Source organism: Pongo abelii, chromosome 8, assembly GCF_028885655.2.
Source record: "Pongo abelii isolate AG06213 chromosome 8, NHGRI_mPonAbe1-v2.0_pri, whole genome shotgun sequence".
NCBI classification, from domain to species: domain Eukaryota; kingdom Metazoa; phylum Chordata; class Mammalia; order Primates; family Hominidae; genus Pongo; species Pongo abelii.
Genome location: NC_071993.2, coordinates 130230298 through 130250197, shown reverse-complemented (window position 1 = coordinate 130250197; position 19900 = coordinate 130230298). Strand labels below are relative to the sequence as shown.

At 39.7% G+C, this 19900-nt stretch overlaps 2 protein-coding genes across 3 annotated transcripts; one reads left to right on the top strand and one right to left on the bottom strand.

Annotated features, from left to right (window-relative positions):
* Positions 1–836: 836 nt before the first annotated feature.
* Positions 837–1194, top strand: LOC100443670 (small ribosomal subunit protein eS26-like). The gene has a single exon (XM_063727789.1). The coding sequence runs from the start codon at positions 847–849 to the stop codon at positions 1192–1194; it is 348 nt and encodes a 115-aa protein (XP_063583859.1). The 5' UTR covers positions 837–846.
* Positions 1195–7378: 6184 nt separating this feature from the next.
* Positions 7379–18571, bottom strand: BUB3 (BUB3 mitotic checkpoint protein). Of its 2 annotated transcripts, none has more exons than XM_009245877.3 (8): positions 18331–18571; positions 17702–17896; positions 17087–17156; positions 14902–15053; positions 12193–12351; positions 10339–10516; positions 9924–10140; positions 7379–7701 (listed from the first exon to the last, which is right to left on the bottom strand). In XM_009245877.3, the coding sequence occupies exons 2-8, from the start codon at positions 17894–17896 to the stop codon at positions 7692–7694; spliced, it is 981 nt and encodes a 326-aa protein (XP_009244152.1). In that variant the 5' UTR covers positions 18331–18571; the 3' UTR covers positions 7379–7691.
* Positions 18572–19900: the final 1329 nt, after the last annotated feature.

Below are 19900 nucleotides of genomic sequence, written 5' to 3'. Positions count from 1 at the left end.
GGTATACTTGTCCTCCATTTCCATGATCACCTTTATGCTAGAGTCACATATGGAAAGCTGTGTTTCTCCATATGACCAGCAATTTTGATGAACTAACAGTGAACCCAGCAAGAGAGTTGCTTCTATATCCAATGCTTGATGAAGGCATACATTGCTACTATTCCGTGCGAGGGTATTTCTTTACGTGGAGAATGCTAATAACTGAATGCCATGTTAGCCTGTGAAATGATGAAGGAACCGAAGGATTTTTTGTCAGACAATTCAATAAGAATGTTAGGTCTCAGCAGCTGAGAAGGGTAATATAACACTGAAGACAAATTGTCTGGGCTCTTTAAGAATACATGGCTGGTGCTAAGAAAATCTTCAAGAGCCAAGTATTTTGAGAATTATAAAGTGATGTTATAACAAGGTCAGGAGTCTAGGTACATAGGTTTTAAATTACTGCAATAGCCTATAACAGAGTCCTATAAAGGGGATGAAAGGTACTTCATTACAACATTAGAAAAGCAAACTTAGGTGCTTCTGAGACCGGTAGGTATAATTTGTATGGCTTCTTCAGGTTTGTGTTAACTGCACAGAGTTGGCTAGTATGGTCAGAGGTGAAAGAATATTTCTTGGGAAATTAGTCAACAAAGTAAACCATTGGAAATGAACCTTCAATTACTGAAATCTGACACCTGCTAAAATAAAGCTCAGTAAAGCATTTCATTTTCCTTTTTTCTATTCAAGTCAGGCGATTTGGAAAGTCATACCAGTGGTGTATTTAAGGAAAGCAAAACAACAAAATAAAACCAATTGCTTTTCATTTAAAATAAGTCTGAAGTCTCTCTGGTCTGTGCCTCCAAGATGACAAAGAAAAGAAGGAACAACAGTCGTGCCAAAAAGGGCCATGGCCACGTGCAGCCTATTTGCTGCACTAACTGTGCCCAATGCATGCCCAAGGACAAGGCCATTAAGAAATTCGTCATTCGAAACATAGTGGAGGCCACAGCAGTCAGGGACATTTCTGAAGCAAGCATCTTCGATGCCTACGTGCTTCCCAAGCTCTATGTGAAGCTACATTACTGTGTGAGTTGTGCAATTCACAGCAAAGTAGTCAGGAATCAATCTCGTGAAGCCCGCAAGGACCGAACACCCCCACCCCAATGTAGACCTGCAGGTGCTGCCCCACCTCCCCTACCAAAGCCCATGTAAGGAGCTGAGTCCTTAAAGACTGAAGACAGACTATTCTCTGGAGAAAAAATAAAATGGAAATTGTACTTTAAAAATAAATAAATAAATAAATAAAGTCTGAAGACCACTTGCCAAATCATGGGTTATATTAAATGGGCTGGCCAACTCACGTCATGTTCTCCCAGTTACAGCCCTCTATAAATCACAGTACAGTCTAGTTTTTATCTTCTGATTTTTTTTTCATCAGGACACAAAATGATTCCCAACTAAGTGCCTTACAACCACCCCAGGACAAGTTCCGTGGGCATCCTTCGAAAATGAAAGCACCGTTACAACACACCACTGATCAAGGGGAAAGTGCCTTTGTACTCAATGGCGCAATTGGTATTTGCGGCCACCGGTACAGCAGCTTTCTTTCATTTCTCTTAGTGCTAATTCCAAAGGCAACATAGCCAGGTGCCATTCTGAAAGGAAACTGCTATAACTAGTCTTAATAGCATAAATCAGTACTTTCCCAAGTGAAAGATGGGCTACCCAGAGACATTTCAAAGACTGAAGTGGGGAAGTCAAAGGAGAGAAGAACCATGAAACCAGCGCTGTGTTTGCTCCTCAGATGTCAACACAGATGTTGTTTTTAATCCACCTTATCTATTGAATACTAACATGCTCATATAGTTTCCTGAGGAAAAGAACAATTTCTGTTTGACTATGCAGTTTTCACCAAGTCAGAGACAACTGTCATTCCATTACAAAAATGGTGGCTGACCTCAAAGGAGGGGCGCTCAGTTCTGCCACTCCCCTGCCCAGCCTTGCTGTTGCTAAGTTGTTTCCCAGTCAGTGACGGATTGTAGCTTTGTCCCTTTCCCTTTCCTACATCTTATTAACCACACTTGATGTTAAATAGGGGTGGGCTTATTCTGGGATAGAAATGGTTACCAGTTACCATTTATACAAACTTGCAAAAATACAAAGCCCATATTTTATATGGATACTACATAAGCAAAAAAAGCATAAATGGGTACAACACTGAAGAAAAGTGGAAAATGGAAATGGGGCGAGGGAGGGGTACAAATGAGGCTTCAAACATGTGCAAAACTTTATTTTAAAATGAAGAGATAAAATACGGAAAAACATTGAACATTTTAAAATCTAGACAGTGGGTTTATGGGTATGATCTTTAGTTTTTCTGAATGTTTGAAATAGTTCATAAATATTTTAACAGAAAAAAAATACTGGCATTTAAGAACTAGAAATCCCGTATATATCTGAGAACTATATCATGTAAAAGAAAAAAGAATCTAAAAAGTCAGCTAATAATTATATCTGAGAGTGAAGTGTTAAATATTTTTCATCCAAAGAGAGCAGATATTTTCTACTCACTGTCAGGCACACTCTGATAAATATTTAACACACTTGTTTCTAACTCCATGAGCCAGGTATTCTCTTCATTTTACAGATGAGCAAAATAAGGCTCAGAAATTTCATTTTTTAGATTAAGACAAGGTCTCACTCTGTCACCTAGGCTGGAGTGCAGTGGTGCAACTTCAGCTCACTGCAACCTCAACCTCCTGGGCTCAGGTTATCCTCCCGCCTCGGCCTCCAGAGTAGCTATGAACTACAGGCATGCACCACCACATCCAGTTAATTTTTGTATCTTTTGTACAGATGGGTTGCGCCATGTTGCCCAGGCTCACAAATTAACTTAGCTAGTGGCCCCCTGAATAAGCAGTGAAGTCAGGATTCAAAACCAGGTTCAAAGGCTGGACTCTCAGATTCACGCTGTCAAATCACACTGCCTGACCTGTTAAACCAGCAGATTCAATTCTGGATGAGTGACAGGCCCTCTGAGTGAGTGGGCTCAAAGATTTGACAAGATGCTAGGCTCTCTTCTTTTTAAAGTATAACCAGAAGGCTCTCGAACAGGGAATTTCTGCCCACATTGCTTTTCCTAGTGCCCAGCTTGTCAGTGCCTGCATTAGCCACTTTGGTGATCTCAGACTTCAAGCAGTCACCAAACTTAACTAAGTCCCTTACTACCAGGGCAGTGGCTGTGAAGACCAAAGGTTGGCCAAGGTCTTGAAAACAAAATGTGGCCACGTTGTGGTAGCACAGCGTCTGTCACAGTGTTTTGAGCCCCAGAACCTAGCAGTGGCTGGCACATCACAGGCACTAAATAGTTGCTCAAATAATCAAATACTAACTAGGCAGCCCTTAAAAATAAGGTAAAAAATAAATCATGGGCAAAATCTCATATTAAGTGCATGAAGCAAGATATTTATGTAATATCCAAATTTTGTAAAAATTATGTATACTAACTGGCCCTCACTTGCTCAGGCGCATCTTAGCCATAGGTATGTAAGTAGATACCTGCAGCCTCTCGCTCTGGAACAGCCGATAGAGGGAAAGCCCGTGCAACACTCACTCACAACTATCACCAGCCACATGGAGCACCTGCCCACATGATACCTGGGGGTGCAAATTTGAAGTTGCCATTTTCCCTACATGTCACGGAATTCCTCATGGCCAGAATCCTGTTAGTCATAGCCACAGGCTCTTTTGTATCCAGGCGTCAGATGCTCTAGGGCAGGGGTGTCCAGTCTTTTGGCTTTCCTGGTCCACACTGGAAGAACTGTCTTGAGCTACACATAAAATATACTAACAATAGCTGATGAGCTTAAAAAAATAAAAAGTCACAGCTGGGTGCAGTGGCTTGTGCCTGTATCCCAGCACTTTGGGAGACCAACGAGGGCGGATTACCTGAGGTCAGGAGTTCCAGACCAACCTGGCCAACATGGTGAAACCCCGTCTCTACTAAAAGAAATACAAAAATTAGCCGGGCGTGATGGCGGGTGCCTGTAATCCCAGCTACTCGGGTGGCTGAGGCAGGAGAATTGCTTGAACCCGAGAGGTGGAGCTTGCAATGAGCGGAGATCGCGCCACTTGCACTCCAGCCTCGGCGACAGAACGAGACTGTCTCGGAAAAAAAAAAATCGCAAAAAATCTCACGTTTTACAAAAGTTTATGAATTTGTTTTGGGCCACCTTCAAAGCCATCCTGGGCACCATGTGGCCCATGGACAACAAATTCGACAAGCTTGCTCTAGGGGATGACTTCTAAGTATAGCTATGGGCATCCCCCTCAAAGTGGACACCATGCAGGCTCTGTGGCTTGTACAAGTCACACCATCCCAAATAACATCTTTAAATCTGTCTACCCAGCCATTTCACATGATGTAGCTAACAAAAACTTTTACTGTTAGAGAAATATACAGAAAATCCTGAAGGATGGATATACACCAAAAATGTTAAAAGTAGCTGCCTCCCATGAGATGAGTAAGTTCTGGAGCCCTGACATACAGTGTGGTGGCTATCTTAGTAATAATGAATTGTATACTTGAAATTTGCTGAGATTATTTATTCTCAGCACATAAAAAAATTACATAGGCCAGGTGCGGTGGCTCACGCCTGTAATCCCAGCTCTTAGGGAGGCAAGAGGCGGGAGGATAGCTCGTGCCCAGGAGTTCGAGACCTGCCTGGGCAATATAGCGAGACCCCGTTCTCCAGAAAAAGGAAAAAAAAAAAGACAAAAAAATAAAAATAAAAAATTACATAAATTTATAAATGTAATTTGTCAACTTGTAAATTTGTTTAACTCAATTTAACAAGGTGATGGAGATGTTTAGTAACCTCATTGTGGTAATCATCATTTCACAATGTATACATGTATCAAAACATTGTATACCTTAAATATATACAATTTTCATCAAATACCTCCATGAAGCTGGAAAGAAATATTTTAAGTTGTATCATAGGATTGCGATAGTATGTTTCATTTTTTGCATGCTATCCCAATTTTTCTGCAGTAAACATATCACTTCTAAGACACTTACTAAATGCTTAATGAACAAAGCCAAAGGTCACCTGTCTAGTGCACTGGACAAGATGTCTGTACTCCAAAATTATATTTCAAATTATTTTAAAAGGAGTCTATATAATTCAGCAATATCAAAGTGGTCCAACAGTCATGTGCCAGAGAGCATACAAAAAGATGCAGTCCTGCTCTTGCTTTAAGTAGGAAAGCAAGATGTACGCATACAAAAATGTTTAAATGCTAGGCAATATGAGTAACTACTGCTAAAGGTATACAAGCAGGAGGTGTTTCATACATGTTTTGAGGAAGGGCACACTTATTTGTGAGCTGCAACAAGGAAGAAGGGCTTCATGGAAAAGGGGGCCTTGAACAGGACTTTGCAGGATTCAAATCAAATCCTGAAAGAGCAATTCAGAAAGAGAATGACCCTGGGCAGACTGAGATTTGGGAATCAACACAAGCGTCGGAGTGATAGTGAAGAAAGTAACCTGGCTCTCAGCGTAAGAGAAGAACCCCAGTGTTTTCTGGGGCAGTGGTAAAAGGTAAAATGATTGTGGGAACAAGACCAGAAAAAGTAGAACCGGCTCAAATGAATTTGGGGAAAACTGAGTTAAACAAATTTACAAGGATTCGTTGTAGTGATCTAAGCTCTCAGTAGGGTAATGTGCATTGAGTCCCCACTGAGGGAAGGAAGCTAGTGTTATTAGGGTATAGAAAATACCTTTGGCAAAGCAGGAGTTTAACAGATAATGGAGGAAAAACAATGAAGGGTTTGAATGCTAAGGCTAAACTGGGCATTCTGGCCTTGGTCCTTCTAACAAGGCCTGGATCTCCCACAGAACAAAGGCTAACCTGCTAATATACCTTTAAGTTTTTACACAACAGAACTCAGAACCAGATATTGCTGTCACTTCCCATCCCATCCGCTTACTTATATTCCCAACGAAGGTTAGTCCCATCTTCTGAGAGCACCTTACAGTCCGCGGCCCCTTCCTGATGATCTGGAAGCTTGGGAAGCAGCACGCCTCCTTATGAAATCACTGAAGGGCGACTATGAGCAACAGGAAGCAGTGGAGGATTCCAAGTATGACATAAGAATACATTTTTTAAAAATCTTTTAGAAATTTTTTAGAATCTGATCGAGCAGTTTTTGCAAATTACAGGTGACAGGCCTTTGTTGTAAAATCAATTCAAGGTGACATAACCAGGATTTCTTAAAAAGCAAAGAAAAAAATGCACGCATGCACCAGATACATCACATGCAAGAAGGGCAAGTCATGTTTCAGGATCCTTCTGTCATATATAATATACTGACCTCTGTGTTCTGAACTGTAGTTCAAAATGTATTTCTTACTTGGGTCACAACTACAAGGTTCAAAAGTCACTGCTTTATTAGACGGAGGACTTAAGGCAGAAACTGGAGGCTGCCACATTCACCCAGAAGGCCCTGGGATGGTAGCAGTAGGAAGAAAAGATAAACAGAAGAGACACTTAAAGATTATGTGGGTAAGGGAAACCAATGAGAAGGCCAAGGTAACTACACCTGGGTAACTTCGGGAAAAGGTAGCTATAACCATAAACAAGTAAATTGTGGAGAGCTGGTTAAGGGGTATGTAGAGATGGCAGGGAGGCACATTTGATTTCCAGAGACAAGAGGACATCCACATGGAACCACAAAATAAAGACTCCCTCACCACCTCAAAAACAAGTCCACAACATTACTTTAATTTGGTTACCTATAACAATACTACATTAATTCTTTCACTTATACAATGTTTTAAACTTATGGTCTGTCCTCAACCAAGTGGTTAGGCACTTTTAGAAGCACATAATCACACTAAAGAACTAATACCATCAGTCCCTGGCTATTACATTATTTACCATCCCAAGGGCTTCACTGTGATTTAGTATTTGATGGCTAAGTACAGAAGGGTCTGTTATTTGGCTCCGTGTGGACTATGACTACATCAACACGGATGCACAAGCTACCTAAGCACTACTGCACCGGCACTAGTAGGAGAGCACTGAGCCAAAAGGTCCCCAGAGGCTGCCACATAGTCTCTGCCCATCCTGAGTGAAGCTGCACACTTGGCTCAAAGGCCCTGCTGATCCACCAAGAGGGCACAAGGGGGCATGAGGGAAATGGCTGAACTCCAACAAATCACTTTATGCAGGACTGAATCCCCAACGCACATCAGAGGAGACAATTAGACGAGGGAGAGTGGACTTAAAGGTAAAATGTCATCCCCCAACATGACTGTGATGACGAGTTTTGCCTTACACAAGCCTTTTTAAGTAAATTATATTAATTACCAACATTCAAAAACATCCAACATTCAAGGGTTCTGAATCTCGTTTATTAGACAGCACAGAAATAACAGGTTTAGAGTATATTACAAAAAGAGCTCAAACTGTTCAGATACAGCAACTGGGCTTACTAGGGGACAGAAGGGGGAATACGTCAGACTACTGTACAGGGACACAAAGACTCCTCATCCTAAACAAAGTATTAAGGTACATAGACAAGTTTCTTGTAAGACAGAAAACAGAGAAATCCACAGTAACTCTAACACATCCCTTAAGGAATAAGCATGTATTTGTAGGAAGCAAACAAAGCTTTCCATAGAGAAACCACTTTCACAGGATGATTAGGTGGACCTGCAATGAAGAAAATACATTTCAAAAGATGGGTTCAGACTTACACCAAGTTTTCACCGAAATACTTAAAAAAAAAAAAGACCCTTCTCTGTATCAAAAGAATTTAAAAAAAAATACATCACGGATAAAATAAATCTCAGGAAAGGTCCAAGTCCTATTCAGAGACATACATTTGCAAATTAATATAAATTTTAAAGTTTGACAACAAAAATACTATTTGGAACTACCTAGAATAGGCCAAGCTAAGTTCGTGTTCTGCTTTAGTGCATTACATTGAAATGAATCTCATTCTCACTATAATTTTTTTCTTTTTAACCTTAATCACCAGCGGCTGGTCAACTGAAATGGACATGAGAACTATATAAATGTCAGAGAAATATGTAAACCTCATTAATGTTTCCAAAAATTCATTTAGAGATAGAAACAGGTCCAAATAGATGCCTGTCTAAATGCACTGCAATTACGTTACAATTATTTTTCCAAATACACAGATATGCTCTGTCTTTTCTCAGCTCATTACTGACTCAAACAATTTGCCCTTCTGGGATCAATTGTTTGCTAATAAATAATTGTTTACAGTCACAAAATGATATTAGGAGGTTTTCTTATTAGTTTTCCTTCTGCACCCTAATAAGATTGAAAACTAGCTGATTCCCAAGAGTCTAACCTTAACCTCGCTTTGTTTAACAGCCCAGGAAATGATGAACCATCTGCTTCAGAAAATAATGGACGGCCAAGAGGAAATATTGTTTAATTGTAGATTAACCTCCTCATGAAGCAGTCTGAAGCAGCTTTAGAATTAGCAACTATAACCAGCAAAAGAAACAAATGGCTCACGAGCCTTTTCCTCTACCATTTAAGGTCCAGGAAGAATGCAAAGGGATTTTTATTACACTTATTTACAAACATTTATTTCCACAGTGGAAACAAAAAATCACCAAGGTCAAAACTGATTCTCAAAACTGCAGTCACTTGCCCTCCAATTTTGTTTGCCCAAATACCTTTAATGCAGCAAACCATCAAACCATCTCATGCACTTAAGAAGGTGTTTATTTAAAAAAAAAAAATTCAAAAACCTCTTTTCCATTATTTTCAGGTTGTTATAATATTAAAATTAATATTTTCCCTGGTTTCTTTAATAGTAATAAATCCACCATTGGGGAGTACGAATTGTTTTATTATCATCAACATGGCACTTAAGTAAATGAAATCTTGTCAAGTACATGGTGACCTACAAGTTCAAAAGAAAAAAAGAACAGCATGAGATCAAAATGGCCAGCCAGGACAGGAGATACAAAAGTGACAGATTAAATGCAAACACAGCCCTTTATCCAACAGGCTTCACATGCTAAGACTTTTCTAAAGTCAAACCTGTAAAAGCATATCTGATATGGAATATTTAATATTCTGCCCCCTCTCAGGGGCTCAACCAATCAGCAAGGGTACCATACCCATTTTAACTCAGCAAAGTATAGGAATCCTGAAAACATTCAGTTATTCTACAAATATGTATCGAGAAACTTCCTTTAAGGGCCTGGGGAGAGGGGACAGGGAACTGGGCAGATACTTGGGGTAGGTATTTCATAGTTTAACACATGCTGAAGTATCAGATTTCCCTTAAGACTGGTGGAGGTAATTAAGTAAAAAGCTTTGCCCTGTTGGTATCAAAAAATGTAAATGGCTCTTCTCAGTCAACAGTTACAACCAAGAACCAAAGACATCTATGAAAATTTCAAAACTAAGGAAATTTGCAATTCCAGGCAAGGCCATATTACTCTGGGTTTCCAATAAGACCTGAAGGTCACTTACTTTGTGTTAATATTAAAGAAACAACCTCTGTGGAGAGGAAAGATTTTTGGCAGTTCAAATTCTTAAACATCTTAAATAGAATTTACTAAAATAAATTATTCTTGAATTCCTCAACTTAATTTTGAAGCAATGAGCTGGTAATAACTCCAGAGATTCAAATAATAGAGCCTATTCAAGAAGAATGAGAGTTTGACATTCTTCTCTACAAAACAACTAGGCACAATTTTATCCATCAGACGTCTATCAACCTACGGATATTGAAAGCTTGGGAGAACATGATAACATCAACTCCAACCCTACAGTCAGCTGTAATATCGAGCAGGCATCAACAATGCTATTCATGAATTTAGAAAAATTAATAAATCCTGGGTTGAATGCAAGAAAAGGCTCAAATACAGGTGAAGCATACTCACTTGGGTTTTGTTTCTGCATCTGTCACTTGGCGAATGAAGATACCATCTTCAGGATGTTCTGTGTCATCCATTTCATACATATATGATGATGCTATTGCAAGCGTAGTCCCATCATTACTGAAGGCAAGTGATGCGATGCTCGTGGGGTACCGATGGAATTGGCACAGTCGCTTTTTGTTAAATGGATCCCAAATATTTACAAAGCCATCAGAACCACCTGGAAGTAATTTGAAAACAGTTAAAATGGTGCTTAACACCAGATACAGAAATAACCATTCTCTTAACAGTTAATTTTTAAGGTCATAGAAGTTACATTTCCCTAAAGCACTGTACAGACTTTTTTTCACTAAATACCATAAAAAGCAAGCACCAAATAATATAATAATTAAATATAGGTCAGCATGCCATACTTTACCTGTGGCAAATGTATTGTGGATATTGTGAAAAGAAATGGCATTGACTGGGTAAATCTGCTCAATATTATTTTCTTTTAGTCTGTGACATTTGAAGGCATACTTCTTCTTCTGTACCTCAGGGCTTGGGTCCAAATACTCAACTGCCACTCGGCCTTCAATAGAGCTTAATACATAACCCTGCCAAGAGAGAACCAGAGGAAGAAAATGGTAAATTCCAGCTTCCAAAAACAAGGTGCTAATTCCCAAATTCAACCCACACTAAAGAGTGATTATTTCAGAAATGAGAAGTACAGCAGGCTTTAATGAAGTGTTTAGGCTGTACTAACATAGCTATGACGACTTTAAAAAGAAAATAAGACTGTCATCACATGCTTTCCTCACAGGTACCAGGGCCTTGCACATTACAATAAAAAATGTCTACTTATTTCATCAAACCTAAAGAAAATTTTAAAGTGTTTTAGTGTCGCTTATTTGTTGTCCTGTTGTCCTGCCCAGCAGACTCAAGTTTGTTCCCTCAGTTAAAATATATTCTTCTATGTTCTGTGCCTCTTCATCACGAACAACTGTTAAGAATTGTGTTTCCTTCATTGGGGGCATCAATAATCCAAATCAACTAGAACACCAGTCTTCCATCTCAGTCATACTACTTCTTGCATTTAATATAGCAAATCAGGTTTGCACAAAGACTTTCAGGGACATTCAAAAGTGGTTTACAATTTCAAACGTTTTTTCATCTTTCGTTGAAATGACAGTATCTTAAAAAATAAGAGATAACACACCAAATATGACATCTGTGATTTTTTAATCCTTCAAGGTATGAAAAAGATTCCTGAAAACTGTTTATGAAGAAATAAATAAGTCAGTAAAATCCTACTTTTTAACTTCCATTACAAAGTAAAAATAATCCTATAGAAAATATTAGATATAATGGCATTAAAATAATGTTCACAATGTAAGCATATTTTAATCACATATTTATATCTCTAAAGTTTCACATAACTGCAATTTTTTATCTTCAATGGAAACTTACAATTTCCTAAAAAAAGGAACTGTGATCACCATTTGAGGTACTGGCCTTTGCAGGTTAAAAAGCAAAGAGAATAACATACCTGCTTCAAGTTCTACAACCACCAAAGGACAGCAATAAGATACCAGAGACACCTTCTGTTTTTAATGACTTTTCCTCTTGCAAAATTCCTATTGCACCTGACCACACCACCATCTCCTCTTAGAGCTTTAAGGACTTGAGGGAGAACGGAGCTCACTAATAAACAGGCTAATATCATTTAGCAATGATGGAAGGTGACCCACCCTGTACATCAAGAGTCAGTCATAAGAGGGGCCCTGCCTCTCTAACCTCAGTTGAGTTTAAGAAAAAAAAAAACTATCAAAGTTCTATTGTCAAACTGAGGAAAGAACTCTATGAGCATTAGGGTTACAAAAAGGCAAAAAGAAAACAGCAAATTCCATAAGCTTAAAATCCAGATATAAATTTTAATTCAGCATTTTGTAAATTGAAATATCTGCAAAGCCCTCTTTGATTACTGTATACCTATGAAGCATCCTGGACCAGGATCAACAAAAGATCAGAAGACCTCCTCTATTCAAACCACTTCCCGAGCAGGTTACTTGGTCTCTCTGAACATCAAGGTCGTCTCTAAAATGGGGGTTAACACACTTCCTTTTAACACATGGCTGTCAAAAATATCAAGGAAGAATACACCTAACAGCAAATTCTAAATCACTACTGAAAAAAAAAAAAAGAAGGCTTCAGGGGCTAGTCGCCAAATCATTTTAATATAAGATCATATTATTTTCAAATTCCAGAAAGAAGAGGAGGTATAGTTCAGTACCTGCTTGTTTGGAAACGCTCGTATGCAGCGAGTCTGGTATTTCAGGCTGGACTCCCTCCGCTGCTGCACGTAACCCATGTTCCGTAAGTCCCACACCAACACTCTGCGGCCTGCTGTTCCCACAATCAGCCGGTCTCCAGACACTGAGAGGGTATATACCTTTTAAAAAAGATCAAAACTTGCTAAAAATCACCTTCTTGCCTGAAAATGGCATTTTGCCCCAAAATAAAGCCCATCTGATCATAAGACCATAAAAAATTAGCTGACTGAATTCCCCACAGGTAACAATTTTAGATACTGCAATTATTCAAACCAATTTTAGATACTGCAACTATTCAAACCAAGTAATTCACACAAAATAGCAAATCCATGATGCTCTTCATACTTCACCAAGCATCATATAATGTACATTCTAAGTAATTCTGTAAAGGAGCTTTTGAAGTCTTAATTCTCTCCACTACTAAAACAAATTAAACTATTTTTCCCAGCCTTCATGTTTCATTTAGAGACAACATAAAAGTGTAAAGAAAATTGAAAAATGAGATAATAGAGCCATAAAATAATTCAAGGTAGAGTTTAATGGGTTTCTGGCTTTTCATAAAACAATCATTTTCAAAATTATTTTTCTATAACCACCTTTTAGAATATTTCATTTTGCAACTCTAAAAATCTTGATTTTTTCTCCCCAGTTGTTACATGGAATCAATAGGCCTTTCCAGGAAGGGTGAGGGAGCCACCACTAATTAGATGTTTAGTAGCCTTTGGTGGCATACAAACTCAAAATTAAAAGACAAGATAGTGGTCTGACATATGACAAAGCAATTCTTGTGCCCTGACGTAATACTACGCATTCAAGATAGAAGTTCAACATTAGGGAAAATTTTTAAAAGTAGTGTATCCCCTATTTTTCCCCTTACAATGTCTTTCTTCAATATTAAACTTTCCACAAAAATTCCTTTAAAATAAACCATAGAATTTCCTACAAGCAAACATTTAGTGGTTTATTCGCAAATATAATGTTACTTGGAAACAAAACAGAGGTAGCCAACTCATTAAAAAGGTGGCAAAAAAATATTCTCCTGATCATGTTCAGTCACTCTTAAAAACTCTAGACTTGCGATTCACAACTGTGCTCTATTATTTTCAATTAATAAGAAACTCTAATCTGACTTAGCATTTTCAAACCTGAAGAACCGCCATAAAAAATGTAGAGAGGCCCCATGGCAAAGTAAGATGTCTCTTCAACATTCAATACTTAAGCCATATGTTAATAATCACTAGTATGTTAACCACATACCATCAGCTGAAGAACCAAGTTAGCTTTAACAATGCCATGTCCCATCCCTCTCTAGAATCTGGCCTTAAAATTCAACAATTAATGTGACCAAGGAAAAATAAGGAATTAAAATTAAGATTCAAAACAATAGCTTTAATATAAGCAGATTTAAATGTCAGAAATGTTAAGATTTATCATAGCTTACTCAGAAAACAAAATGTTTGCAGTAAAATGAAAATTAATCTAAGACGTATAAAGTACCAAACTTTAAAAATGGAGAATCCAGAAACAGATCGATTTATAATGGTACAATCATACTGGGAATTTTATCTTAAATCTTTACTATATAGGTGACACACAAGCTTCTAATAGTGCTTTCTATCCCCACTGATCATAAATCAAGTGAAACCGCTGTCATGCTACTGACTAGGTATATACATTTATCAAAGGAAGTATTAAAAAAAGTGACATAATGAACCTTGCTGAACCAATAAGCAGCTTGATTCAGTGTGGCTGTCCATTATATGATATTCTGTCAGCAATTTATCACAGTTCTTAACATGTTACATACAACCATAAATCAAAACTAGAAACAATGCAATTATTTTATTCTGAACAAAGGTCTTGCCAGGAGTAGATTCGACTATGATGTGACAAAAATAATGGCTCTTTGGATGCACTATTGTATATAATGATGGCTAACAGGAATTGAATAGTATATTTACGCTAAGGAAATAGACTCAAGTGAAGGATACCTTTAAACTGCTTAAACAATCAATCTTTAAAATTAACTACCACCTGATAAAGTCTGATGAGGATACAGAAGGAATACTCAATTACACTTTTATCATACAGATCAAAAGGTTAGAATAATACACAAAGTTTTGGTTTTAAAAAGCTTTGTTCACTAAGGCACCTTGAAACTACATCTGTCAGTATTAAAAAATAAATATACAAACAGTAGAAGCCAGGGAACATAAAACACCTTTCTCACTGAACTTGAAAAGATAACCCATTTTGCCCTCTCAACAGTCAACTCAAAAGAAACCTCAGATAACAAATGAAAATAAGTGATGCTCCATCCAATTTTCTGGTTTGGGACTGAGTGTCAATTTAAGACAATCGAACAGTCTGCTAAATGACTTCTCTGAAAAGGCAGCGAGTTGCTTCTCAATTCTGCGATTTAAAGCATTAACAATACATGGAAGCAAATATAACAACTGACAAATAAAAGTTGGCCCAAAATCCCAAAGTTAATTTTCTTTTGCATTAAAGCATTTCTATGTAGTTGGATTTATAAAACCAACTGTCAACTTTTTTTCCCCCATGTTGACTTTTCACCTTTAAATTCAACAAGCATAGTCAACAATCATGTATCAAGACAAAAATCACCCCAAAACCATCAACTCCTGCAATGAATATAAAGAGCCTACCTTTTCAGGCTGAGAGAAGGTCCCGGCATTACAAGGAGTTCTGGGATCCCACAGTTTAACTGTCTGATCCCAACTTCCAGTGACCATCACATTCACTTCTGGACAGTATTCAACACATCTGATAGGGGCATCATGGGTCCCAACAAGATTTTCTATAGGGAAAAAAAAAGGGGAAAAAATCCCCAACATCTAGCTTACTACCTTTACTAAAGATTCCTAAAATAAACAATTAAAAGAAACATTCATTCAACTGTAATGAATTTGCCTCATCCAACCCCATGGAAATGTCTACAGACAGAAAAATCTCTCCATGACTACAAAGTTATCCATTCCTCTCTGTTCACCTTATAGTGCACACTTCACATGACTCACTAGTATGGCACATACCAAAGGCTGTCTTGAATTTCAGATTACATTAACATAGTGGCATGTCTGTTATCTTCCTCACTTGATTCTAGATTTCCTACCAGGAACTACGTTTAACTCTGTTATCTCTGCCCGTATCTAGTGCAAGGTCTGGTACAGGCTAGGAGCTCAAGAAATATCTGTTGAATGAACAAATGAATGGAGAACTCTGGTCTTCTGGATCAACAACATTTATGTTGAACATTAAGCCAATGCTGCTAAGAAACTTATTTACATGGCTAAAGGGTATGAGAACTGGGAGCAAAGTCCTCTCATTACTCCACTTGGTTCCACTGTGGTTCAAATTTTCAATAGACATTTTCTTTCTTTTCAATTTGAACCTTCTCACTATATCTCATTTATTCCTTCAACTAACATCTACTGTGTACCAGAATCTGTGCCAACTGCTAAGGATATAGGAATGAACAATATATGGTCCTGACCTGCAAACAGTAAGATTAGTCCCAGCACTTTGGGAGGCCAAGGTGGGCGGATCATGAGATCAGGAGTTCAAGACCATCCTGGACAACACAGTGAAACCCCGCCTCTACTAAAAAATACAAAAATTAGCCAAGCACGCCTGTGGTCCCAGCTACTCGGGAGGCTGAGGCAGAATTGCCTGAATGCGGGAGGCGGAGGCTGTGGTGAGCCAAGATCACACCACTGCACTCCAGCCTGGTCAACAGAGTGAGACTCCATCTCAAAAAAAAAAAAAAAAAAACAAGAAAGAAAAAGGATTTCATGAAGTTTGGCAGTGACTTTCACAGAATAAACAGCTAATTCTCTATGTAGGGAATATTTGTTCAGAAACTTGTAGGGGTAGGGAGAAACACTGAAAAGCAAACTTCTTGATTTTCAGTGTTTCTCCCTACCCCTACAAGTTTCTCAAAAAATAGAACCTAGACCTACAAGCTTACTTATTACACAAGGTAAGCTACTGGCAAACAAAACCAAATACCTGCAGTATAAGTTACAGAAGAAAGTAGCTTTCATGCAAAAGCCTCTTCTAATTGGGTGCTTAGTTTTTTGACAAAATGTGGCCATCCTCCATCCATTCTCCTGTTGCTCAACTCATCTTCTATCTAGTCATATCTCTGTACCCTCCTATCTCCTTAGGATATCTATGTCTGATGAATACACATGCAAACAAATGCTCAGCTAGAGAGCTCTATGCATTTGGGTTCCAGTCCAATCTCTACACTGTGCCAATGTCACCAAAAAAATCTGAGTAAGTCATTTCATATCTGGACCTCTAAGAAATTACTTAACTGAAAAGAAATGTATCATCTAGTTACTCATTCAAACAATGCAACAGAAACATATTTTGCTAAATACCTAAAACAAACACAATTAATATAGACATGACTGCCTATTTTTTGTCAGGTTTTAAATCTACCTTTAGCTTCTGAAAACTAAATTAGCTTCTGAAAACTGAACTCTCAAAACATCAGCATTGTAGTGGAAAATCCTAATGAAACGCTGGCCAGTCTGGGATCCAGCCCACTTCTAAGGACAAAATAAAGGCCAAATACTTAAGTGTCAATTTATGTAAACACTGACAATGGTGACCATAACTGGCTTTACTGCAAAAATACATGCATAATATTCTGTAATCAGTAACTTAATGGTTATCATTTAAATAAAAAAATCCTAAATTCAAGCCACCTGTACTTAAGCAACTTCGTAACTAATTAATTTAGGAACTACTCTTCCTATATAAACATTTATACTTTAGAACACTAGCCAAGAAAACAAACTGGTAAAGATATGGTCACATTACCTTGATCAGTGTTCAAATCATGCATTTTCAACTGATGATCTAGTCCTCCACTCCAGGCATGCGTTGGATCCTATAAAATAGTTTTGAACCATTTAAAAACTAGAACTTTTGAAAGGGTTTCAACATTCCTATTTCTACAACTAAGTGTTCAGTTTACGCTCGGGATATGCACTGGGCTCAACTATTCACGGTAAACAAACCAAAAAACAGCATCAAAAGCAAGTGGTCACTAAACTCCTGTGTCAGGAAATTAAAGGAGGGCTGCTTTATTCTAGCCAACACGCTAGCTCAGGGTAAACATACATTTCCCCTAAACGGTCCCTTTCAATACGGCAGCCAAAACAGTATTGTTGCAAATATAATGATCATATGTTCAGGAAGTTTACAGAGTTACTCCACAAGCCTGTAACGGAAAGGGGAGACGGAGTTTCCAATGTCTGCATGTCCTCAGCCCAAAACGGTACCGGTTCAAGGTAGGTGCTCCTGAAAAGCTAAAGAATTGTCCAAATAATCCCACCGACAGACGCCTCTACCCAACACTGGAAAAGAAACGCTCCGAACATGGAGAATCGTTAACACAGTAAGAGGGCAGAAGCGGGGCGGGAGGGCACCTACGTAGAAGGCGCAGTCCAGGACGGCGCCGGTGTGCTGGTACTTGAGCCGCATGGAGTTGGCCGGCACATCGTAGAGACGCACGGACGTGTCCCAGGAGGAGACAAGCAGGAACTGGGAGGTGTTGGGGCTAAACTTCACTGAGGAGATGCCATCCTCGGGTGGCTGGTTCAGCTTGAACTCGTTAGAACCGGTCATCTGCAGAACAGGCGCTCAGTCAGAGTCCCCAGGGGTCCCGCGGGCTGGGGCTGCGCACTGATAGCCTGGCATTGGGGGACCCCCAAAGGGAGGGGCCGAGGGAATGACCACGAGGAGCCTCTGCGCTTGCGCCTGCGCCGAGCACTCGCCCGCCAAGGTCGAGACTCGCCCCATCACCCGGCCCCCGCCGCGCCCAAACCGGCCCAGCCCGCACCGCCGTCCCCCTAAACCCAGCCCGGCCCGCAGCGATGCCCGGACCCCAGACTGTTCCCTTTCCCCTCTCCCGGGTCCCGTCGCCCCGGGCACTCCTAAAGATAAAGGGAAAACAATAGAAACGAAACGGGATCCCCTGCGAATCGAATGGCCCTGCCAGTTGCGGACCCGGGAAGTCCCTGGAGAGCCCGCTCCCACACACCGTCGCCTCGCCTCCCTACCTTGGGCTCTCCTCAGAAGCAACGTTTCCACTACTCGCCGCTCGCCGCTCGCCGCCGCCGCCGCCTCCTTGCTTTCCTCAGAGCACTCTCAGGCTGGGCGAAGGAGGCGGAGAGGAAGCTCCAGTGTAGACCTGCCATTGGCTGATTTCAAACGCCAACGTCTCAGTCTAGGCGACCGATTGGTCTGCTCAGCTGCCGAGCATCGGTCAACCCAGTCATCCTGTTCCGGCTCAAAGGGAAACCGCTGCTTTTCCGATCACGTGGGCTCATTTTACCACTGCGCTGAGGCATCGGCGTGCGAGCTGGAGGCGTGGAAACTACACCTCCCAAGGAGCATCGCGCCAAGGCTCTGTTCGCGCCGTCTCCCGCCCGCGTATGGCATTCTGGAAAATGTAGTTTTCTAGGGGCTGACGCTCTGCCCGCCCTCTTAATAGAAAGCGGGAAAGATCTTTACAGCTCTGTCCATGGCGCCCTCCTCTTGAAGTTAGTCTCTGAAACACAAGAATCCCATTTTGGTCAATACTTCTATAGTGCTAAAGTTTTCTCCCTATGCCTGGGCGTGCACACGCCCATGAAGCTAACCAAAAGTTGATGTAGAGAAGGAAATATTTGCTCTATCAACTGCATTATTTTGCCTTGATTTTTTTTTCTCATTTCTTTGGAATTTCCACCTATAAACCAGGGTCTCCCATTTCCCATTGTCTCAAGTTCTGCTGAAGAAACCCATTCATATTTATATTATGCTTTATCTCTCCACCCCATCTTTCCACAAACATTTATTGAGCCTCCACTGGCGCCAGGCCTGGTGAGAGGCTCTGGAAAGATGCATGTAATCAGACCAGCCTTTGCCCTCGAGGAACCCCCCTTCAGAAGGGTGAACAGCCTGGGAGACAGTACTCTGCAATGTGTTAAAGCTCCCACCACTTCTTTTAGAGCTGTTTTTTAAAGGGTCCTGAAACGACAGCTACAAGCCTCTCCCCTTCCACTCTGTCCTGCCACTCCCCAAAGTTGCAGGCTCAGTGTGCTCCATTTGCTGTTTTCTAGAATCCTCTAGAAATGAGGATCAAGAAGGTTGCTTGAGTAATGACAAATTATTTTATCTCTATGAAAGAAAAGCAATACTTAATCAGTAGAATGAAGTGACTGAGTTATTCTTGAATGTCAAAGGCTCACTGAAAAATTTCAATTTAATCCATGCTTTAACTGCTTTTTCACTGCCTTTTGTAAAAGAAAAATATATATTGTTTTATTTGATTTTGTATGAAGTGAGAGAAAATTGTGGGGTTAAAGTGATTAACTTTTAAGGGACATTAATGAGAAAGTATTGATGATCTTTATGCATTCACACACCCTGAATTGGATGCACCTCTTTGTATGATTCTTGACACAAGAAACATACATACAACAGCAACTTTTCTGCCTACTGCATTGATGATATTACTGCTGAAAGACTCTTGCCCTCCTTCCTTGCCAGTCCTGGTACTTGGTTCTCTATCTCTTCTCTTTCCACAAGTTAACGGCTGAATTCAAAATTTTGAAATGCAGTTCCTTACTTCCATTCTAACTTTAC